The 8817-nt window shown below is 41.3% G+C and overlaps 1 protein-coding gene across 1 annotated transcript; it reads right to left on the reverse strand.

Moving 5' to 3' along the window:
* Positions 1–244: 244 nt before the first annotated feature.
* LOC137795665 (phospholipase A and acyltransferase 4-like) lies at positions 245–3068 on the reverse strand. The gene is made up of 4 exons (XM_068593306.1): positions 3003–3068; positions 2351–2471; positions 1220–1518; positions 245–492 (listed from the first exon to the last, which is right to left on the reverse strand). The coding sequence occupies exons 1-4, from the start codon at positions 3018–3020 to the stop codon at positions 319–321; spliced, it is 612 nt and encodes a 203-aa protein (XP_068449407.1). The 5' UTR covers positions 3021–3068; the 3' UTR covers positions 245–318.
* Positions 3069–8817: the final 5749 nt, after the last annotated feature.

Genomic DNA, 8817 nt, shown 5'->3' on the forward strand with positions numbered 1-8817 from the left:
TTAATGATGTAAATAATGCTAATTGATACATCCTCATTGTAAAGCCTTACCGGCACATCACCACCACCAGTACAGCAGCTCTTATCTCAATGTACAACACTCTACACTTCATGCTGTGACCTTGAGCTACACTTTGCGTTACACTTACACCTCTTAAGCACTTCCTCTCATTAACATACAGACATGCAATACAGACAACAGACCCATTGAAGTTCCAGACTTTGTGATTGATGAGTATATTTCTTTAATTGTATTAACATTGTCGGAACATTTATGATTTACACCATTGTTCACTTCATTTGCCTAGAATGCATTTTCCTACCACACACTTCTACTCGAATTAAAGAAGTCAGAGGTCTCATTAAATTGGTCTTGCACAGTTGCGTCATCTTGCACAGCTTCATCGTCTTGCACAGTTCCTTTAGGGCTGACAACGTTGTTGAAGAATGCAGTTGCCGCCTCACACTCTTTATTCTTCAGTCTTGCAGGAATCTATAGACGGAACAACACAATCAGTGTCAATAAATGGTCAGCAAGGTCCTGGAAATGAAACATAGAGAGCCGGTCCACCATGTGGCGGCATGTTCCTACAGGAGTCCAGAACGAACAAACCAGACACCGTCTGTAAACAGGGCTATTTGTGTTTTTGCAATTCACCACAAACTCTTATACACTGCTACTTTAAGGCGACGCTCAACCAATAGCATTTATTTATTTACTTGTAGTACCAGACTCACATCTCTCTGTAATATCACTCACACCAATTTGATATATTTAATGTGTTATGTTGTTCAAATTGGTGCAAGCAGGTGGATGAATGAGGGTGAACTGAGGGAAAGAGTTGTGTAAATTGATTTCATTTAGCTTTTATTTCACTATATGTCCCTGAGCTGAGACAAAAGGAGAAAATGCTCCCATGAACATTTCATTGATCGTGGGAGCATTATTTAATGGGACGACTAAATTATTTGCATGTATCATCCAGATGCATTTGAAAATATCTTTTCGTAAACAAAACAATGACAAAAATTTGACAGTTTGGTTGGTCTGATTTGGTCAAAATGCAGCTTCCTGCTTAATATGAACAGGGAAGTGATCACACTTCCTGAGCTCACATGGCGCTTTCATAACAACATTATTGGTTCGGGCAGAGTCAATAAAGACTCATTAACATCAATAACACTGCGAGAGAATCATTTTTGCTCTGCTAAATTCATACCTGGTTGCACACTGCTTTTCCATAACGTACAAAAGTGGCAAAGTGCTCGCAGTTGAGAGTGAAAAGTTTATATTGGAAGTCCCGATCCAGAAGGGCGTCACGTCGTACTCTCATCTGCTCGGATGCTGAGGGTGTCAAGCTGTGGCGGTCGTTGCCAATGGAGACGATGGCACCTTTGGGCACATTCACCTCACCAAGGGGCACTCTGCGGATTCTGGTCTCCCCAAGAAGAAGGTCGCCACAAACCGGAAAGATTTTCTGTAGGTACGTACGTATGTTGTTCATCAGCTGCTTCTCATCTAAAAAAAGGAAAGAGAGTTTATTTACGGGATTTGCATTAATTTACATTTCCATCTAGAAATATTCATCCTTTAGCTTTCATACCACTGATAATACACGCTGCACCAAACTGGTGTCTGCGGTGTGTGAATGTGTGAACCTCAGGGTTCTATGCTCTGACCTCAGGGTTCTATGACCTCAGGGTTCTATGCTCTGACCTCAGGGTTCTATGCTATGACCTCAGGGTTCTATGACCTCAGGGTTCTATGCTATGACCTCAGGGTTCTATGCTATGACCTCAGGGTTCTATGACCTCAGGGTTCTATGCTATGACCTCAGGGTTCTATGCTATGACCTCAGGGTTCTATGACCTCAGGGTTCTATGCTATGACCTCAGGGTTCTATGCTATGACCTCAGGGTTCTATGCTATGACCTCAGGGTTCTATGCTATGACCTCAGGGTTCTATGACCTCAGGGTTCTATGACCTCAGGGTTCTATGACCTCGGGGTTCTCTACTCTGACTTCAGGCTTGTCTGACTTTAGGGTTTATGCTTTAGAATTATATTTCTTATTAATCTATTAACATTTAAAATTCCAGATGTCTATATTATTAAATGATATAAAGACTAACGCAGTTTATACAGGTTAAAGCTTATCAATTATTAAACGAGTGCTACCATATAAATCTAAATCCTAACCCTGTGGTAGATTCCCACCAGGTGAAAGCCCAGGGCCCTCGTCCCTGAGGCCACATGAAGAAGGTGATATTGTCTCAGACTGTATTTCTTCATTTCTATCAAAAATAAACACACAAACACAAAACTAGGCTGGGTAATGATGTTGTCCTCACCTGCAACAGCAAAATGGATTACATATCCATCTTCATCATAAACTCCCCAGTGTGAATATCCAATGGGGTAGGCAAATTCTATCAAGTCTCCAAATGTGGCAGTGGATATGACTTCTTCAACCTGCAATCATTACAAAAACACGACAGTAAATATAAGACAGGAATCACTTCAGACAGCTCTCCTCCCCGCTCCATACCGCCCCACCCGAAAGCAGGTTTAACTGGATTGCGCTGAGTTCAGCGAGAGTTGCTGTCCAAAGTTCCATAGTAATAGTAAATTCTGGTTATTGTCACTCATTATATGTCAAACTAATCACTCGTGTTTGTTGGTAAGTCATGTTCTGACAGTTTAATGACACCTCGTTCAACGGAGGTCGATTCTGAGTAGTACAAAAATGCAGAATCGGAATTTCATAAAGTTTTCTTTATATATTTCTCTATTAATCTCAGTTCCATTGGAAAGTCACATTAGTGTATTTGCACATTCTGTTACAGTACGGTGACTAACTTTACATTGCCTACAGAATAACAAAGTCAGACGCATACCGATCATGCTACAACATTATAATGGCTGATCATAGTCAAAATACTTCCGTTGTCACTGTTCCATTAAGAGAAAATTCAGGGCTACTTTATTGTGATTAATTCTTACCTGCTTCTGAAAATCCATAGCCGACTCCTTAAGTGAGAGTAAGCCCAGTGTGATGGGTGGCAGGCAGTTTGCAGGGTGTGTTGTGGAAGAAACTGGTTTTGACTGTTTGGAATTTGTAAGTGATTGGCCGATACAATGAGGAAGTATTCCCTCAATAGTCATATTAAAACGCAGCCTCAAACAAGCTACACATTAAGAAAGTTTATGAAGAACTGTCAACATAACAAGGTTAATTTGCACTTAATGGTTTTGCCACTCTTGTGCACTCATTCCATAGAAAAGCAAAAAATCAGTTCGTAAGAGTGTAATTCTACTGAGAAAATATACATATCATATATAATATATCATAATATATAGGTTATTTTTTTTAATCATAATTTATCCCGTAGGCTGTGCCTCATGTTGTATGAATGGGTGTGAATGTTAGTTAGTGCTGATGGAGAGGTGGTACCTTCACGGTAGCTCCTCCCATCAGTGTGTGAATTGGTGAATGAACATGTTTGTTCATGCGCCGCTATGCCATAAAAATGCTCCTGCAGTGTCCTAAGAAAAAAAAAAGATGTTGTGGTAAAAAAAAGACTCAGTATGTCGTAACCAAAAAGCAGACCAAATGTCGTAGTATATTATTTTGTAAAGTATGTCATAGTATGTCATACTTAAGTATATTATTGTGCATAACAATAAAAGATTAAAAGTGAGGTGGTATTTGTGGGCGGGTCGAACAAGCAGTCACGGTCCTTTTAAGTGGAGCGTCTGGATACCAGCAGCGAGTGGTGTCATGGCTGTCTCTGCTGCTGAGTCATGTGAAGGAAATCAGAAAGAGAGACAGGGAGCAGATGAGAGTGTGCTGCCTTTAAGTTGCAGCAGGAGTGCTGTCACAGGAGGAAATGGAACAATAAGGTGACAGCCATACACTGAAGAATGCAGTGATGAGTGTTTGGAGCAGCTGAGTGTGCTCCAGAGCTAAAAGCTCAAATCACAATGTTATTTAACCCCTTTGATCCTGAGCCGAGGCAGCACACAAGGAATAATGTGTTCTTTTAGGACAATACCACGGTGGATTAGTACACATTTTCTAATGTGTGGACAACAATTACAAGAAAAGAAAGGAAAGGATAAGAAAAGAAAATGCATTTTCTTCTAAATCACAAGGTTTCATTTCTATTAAAACTGCAGTGTCCAGGAGATGCCCTACTGTTATGGTTCGGACTTTTAGGAATGAAGTGTTGTCTCACTGACAGCGGCAGGAGAGTGGCTCAGGAGAAAGTGTATAAGAAGTGGACGTAGTCTTAGTGACCTCACCCATTGGTTTGTGGACTGATGTTCTGAAGGAAAAACACAAAAAAAACACTGTGAATAAGTTAAAGTTTTAAGATGAAAACACAAAAAACTCCCAGATGAAGCAAAGACTTCACTTTTCATAACTGCAGGCTGCTACGAGAGAGACAGAAGTATTTAATGTGAGCTGCATTTCAGAATCTTTCATCGGCTGCAGCGACATTTCTCTTCCTAACACTGACTGAAATAACCTGCCTTGTGGCTGACAGAAACATCATAGCTGGGTCAGAATGACCTGACAGCCTCGTGCTGCTTGAGAGGGACAAAGAAATAATCTTCACGCAACAGTCAGAAGACAGTATTAAGAACACTGGGCAGTAGGTTTGTCTTTCTGTCACTGCCTTTTATTCAATCATTTCCTACACTATACTGCAACTTGTTGGCTTTTATTTGATACCTGTTTTAATGTTTTCTTGGTAATTTGGAATTTCTATGCTCTTGGATTTTTAATGGCTGTTGTTAATTGAGTTGATATGCCCTTTTATAATGTCTATTATTTGCACATTGTCTCAGTGTGTTTGATATTCTATGTTGCTGTGATGTGCTGTGACCTAAACATAATCATACAAATGTGCATTATGTTTAAGTTGCCTAGAGCAGAGAGGGTAGAAAAACAAATGACCTACTTTGTCTTCTTGCAGTTTGAAAGCCTCTCATTATGTTAAATAAAGTTACTTTATTTAGTTTCTCTTGAAAATGCAAACCATGAGTATATACTGTATGTTACTGCTATAGTGAAACATTGTGTTCAAGCTTTTACACTAATCCTTTTATCCTTTCATCCGAAGAAAATTGGAGCTAGCCAAATATCCTATCTGAGTTGCTTCAAAGGAAGTCAGGATACCTGACAATGTGATCCTAACTTCTGTTTCACTGCTTTCATTCAAGGGTCTTCATCAAAAGTATTGCTGTCAACAACTTCGTAGTGAAAATGAAAGAGTGAAGAATGAGTTGAGTCGTTTTCCACTAGTACCTAGTACTAGTAGAACGAGAGGCCAAGTTCAGCAGAAAATGTTCAAATTTAGCAGCCAAACCTGTGAAAGTAGCATTCCTCAAATGACAGAGACTGGCAATGATTCAGAGATCAAAAAGCTGTTTGATACTGTTCTATAATCATGTATAAATGAACATGGAAAAAGTTTTACTGTGTGTTCTACCATCAGGGTCAATGTTTCCACTTATCCAGTGAAATATGTAATTATCTACTGGTTGGATTGGAACAGTTTGTGACATCCCTGGTGTCTGTCTGCATGATGAAGGGGATGATGAGGTCAGAATAGCTAGAAAAGAAAAGGCACTGGCACCCCTGTGTAATGGAAACCGGCCAAGGTTGCTGAGATGATGGGGACAGTCGATATCAGTAACAAGTGAATATCTGGCAACCAGTTTGCGGGTAATGAAAACAGCAGGAAGTTACTGATGTGAGAGGAGAATAGCTGACTGAGTAACTGGCAACTTGATGCTGGTAACAGAAAAAGCTAAATATTTCTGAAGTGTGGCAATCATATTGGGTAAATACAAGTTTTACGAGGACCAGCTTGATGATCCTATAAGGTTGTGTTAGTGAAGGAATACAAAGAGCAAAACTACATGCAAACAATTGTCCAACATCTCCAACATAGGGAAGGGGGCCACTGCAAGCCAATATACCCGGCAAAAGCACTGTAGTCGTGTCACAGCGTCCGCTGCGGAGTCGGAAGGATATCTACAAAAAATGCTTGACATTTTTGCACAGAAAGGTAGGGAGTTTCTAAACGGAAAATGTGTAGGAATATATTCGCATGACTAACTGCCCTTGGTGAGGATTAGGTCTAGAGTGTGTCTCTTGTTGTGGGTGGGACCTGTTACATGCTGAGTCAGATCATAGACATCAAGGACACCACATAGCTCTATAGACCCTCTGTCCTGGGGATTATCAACATGGATATTAAAATCAGCAACAATGACAACAAAATCAATACAAATAAGAGACAGCAGTTCTCTTGTTTCACTCATGAAACTAAAGTTGGGAGGTGTTGATTCAATAAGAACAGCTGTTATCTTGGTTAAAAACATGCTTGCGTTTGTATAGGATTTTGAGTCCACTACTTTTAGACGGTAGATTTTTGTTTCCGAAACTGCAATCTTCTGCAGGAGTTTGTAGTAGCTGTCCATGGAAAGGGTCTTGATGCTCCTTCGCTTTAGCTTAGCTGCTAAGTAGCCTATAGCAACGTATCTTTAAACCAGCAGAATTAGGGCAATAGTCAGCTAAGTCTACAGAGAAATAGTGTCCCAGTGATTTTCAAGTGTCCGGGAACTGCTGCTGAAAGATTCTCAAAGAAGAATATCAGAAGGTATTAGCAGAAACCGAGGCGAGAGCAAAGCAGGAAAAGCGACTGCTTAGTAAGAAAGCAGGGACTAAAACCAGTTACGAATTAGTTACTGGCAACCTGCTGCTAATAACAAAAACAACAGGTCGCCACTAAAGTAAATTGAGATTAGTCAAATTAACGACTAGCAAGCCAAATGAAACAAGTGAAAACACAAGCACGTAGCACGGACTCCAAGCTTGGTGGACTTTTTCTTCTTCTACAATAAAATTGTGGGAGAAAAGCATAAGCAGTGGCAACATAGTGCCACTCACAGAACCCGGGGTACGTGATGGAGAGAGTAACAAGAATCTGGAAGTAAGTCTTGTAAAACTAGGCTTTGGGACAGCAGGTCTTCTGGGAGAGAAAGATTGAACAGTTTAGCACTAATCAATAGTGGTAGCTTAAATGATGGATTGTAGCTGTCTGGAAACGGTCCTGCTCCCTGCCATGGCCCTGCTGATGCCCCTCCTCTCTCATTCCTTTTGGATCGTGGTCATGCCTACTACTCATTACATGAATAATTTTATTATTCATGTTTTATCTGTTGCTCTCCTGAAGGTTTCTTCCCTTTTTTTTTCTTGTGAAAGGGTTTTTATTATCTTTATTTGTGGAGTTTTTCCTGTGAGGTCCTGGGACAGGGATGTTATGTGTACAGATTGTAAAGCCCTCTGAGGATAATTTGGTATTTGTGATTTTAGGCTGTATAATATAAACTGAATTGAATTGAATTAAATCTGTTGGGCAGAGAAACGTTTGGATTATCTTCCTCAGCTGGCTGGCAACCCCGGATATGCAGCAGAAAATAGATGGAAAGATTTCTTATCAAATCATTTAAAAAGCTTGAAGACACCCACTGCTCTTCTTCAAGAGGAAGAACGCCATGTGATCAGTTTTAGTCTTGAAGGAAAACTCAAGACTCAATTTCTTCAAAGTCATTTGAAGCTCAATTTTGATTATGATGAGACCTTTAATATTTAGGCTTTTGTCTCGCACGGCTTTGTGCCGTCATTGCATTCAGACACGACACGCAATTGAACTCAGCCAAAAAGCCGTATTGTAATTCAATTCTGGATGGACGCTGTACAGTTATCCTGTATTTCTTTATAACTTGACATAAATTCACTTGCTGTGTGGTGGTCAGCTGATGGACGGAGGTGGCCCACCTGCTGGAAGCTGCAGCTGAACCATAAAGCCACGGACAGCGACACCTTGGTCCGCTGGAGGACGCGGTGACACGTGTAATTTACAGCTGTGCACGGCAGCGGACCAACTATGGCTGTGTTCATTTTGCTTCAGCGCCCGGGCAGGCTGGCCCTGCTGGCCCTGCTGGCCCTCAGGCAAATGCAGCACACAGCCAACAGACTGTCGAGCCGTCAGCTAGATGCTCATCTCATTTCACATGCAAAGAGAAAGGAGACGCCGCCTGTTTTAAAAGTGAATGTCCTCCTCTTGCCCATAAGCAGGCCTGTTGTGAGAGTAATCAGCCGAGTGTTTGATGAACATGCCCGAACACGAGCGCCTCACAGAGATGTGTGGGCCATCAAATGTGCCGAGCGGCTCCGCGGCGTCACAATGCACTTATTTACTTCATCTTGAGAAGCGAAGTGGCAGTGCCAATAGATGGCATGCCCAACACAGTTCACTGGCTCGAGATCATTCTGTCAACTCGGCCCTGGAGCCCCCTCTGGGGTCGCAGCGGAAATGTTACTTCAGTTCTTCCACACAAACAACAACGACACACTGTTGTGTTCTTGTCCCCTTGCTGCTCATTTATAAGCTCTGTTTGAAAAGTCCAAGCAAATAAAAAAACACACGGGAGGAGGTCGTCCTTTTTTTCTACCGACCGAGACGTGCAAAGGTTTTCAGTGGTCAGACGAGCCGACCCCATCCTTAGAGACAATCATTCTTACATGTTTAACCTTATTTGTTTCTACGCATGACAACTATGATCAAAGCATCCTCAACTGTTCATATAATGTCATGAAGTCTTTTTTGTGCATTTCTTCTTACAAAAGCCCTAAACAAGTGTCAATGTCGGCTCATTCCATAGATGTGCATGTTGCACCCGTCCACCTGAACTCCTGCCTGTTCATCAGTACAGCGGATGGAGTTGTCTCAGGCTTTGT

This window comes from Clinocottus analis, unplaced genomic scaffold (genome assembly GCF_023055335.1).
Source record: "Clinocottus analis isolate CAN_PGR_092001 unplaced genomic scaffold, fCliAna1.0.p SCAF_29, whole genome shotgun sequence".
NCBI lineage: Eukaryota > Metazoa > Chordata > Actinopteri > Perciformes > Cottidae > Clinocottus > Clinocottus analis.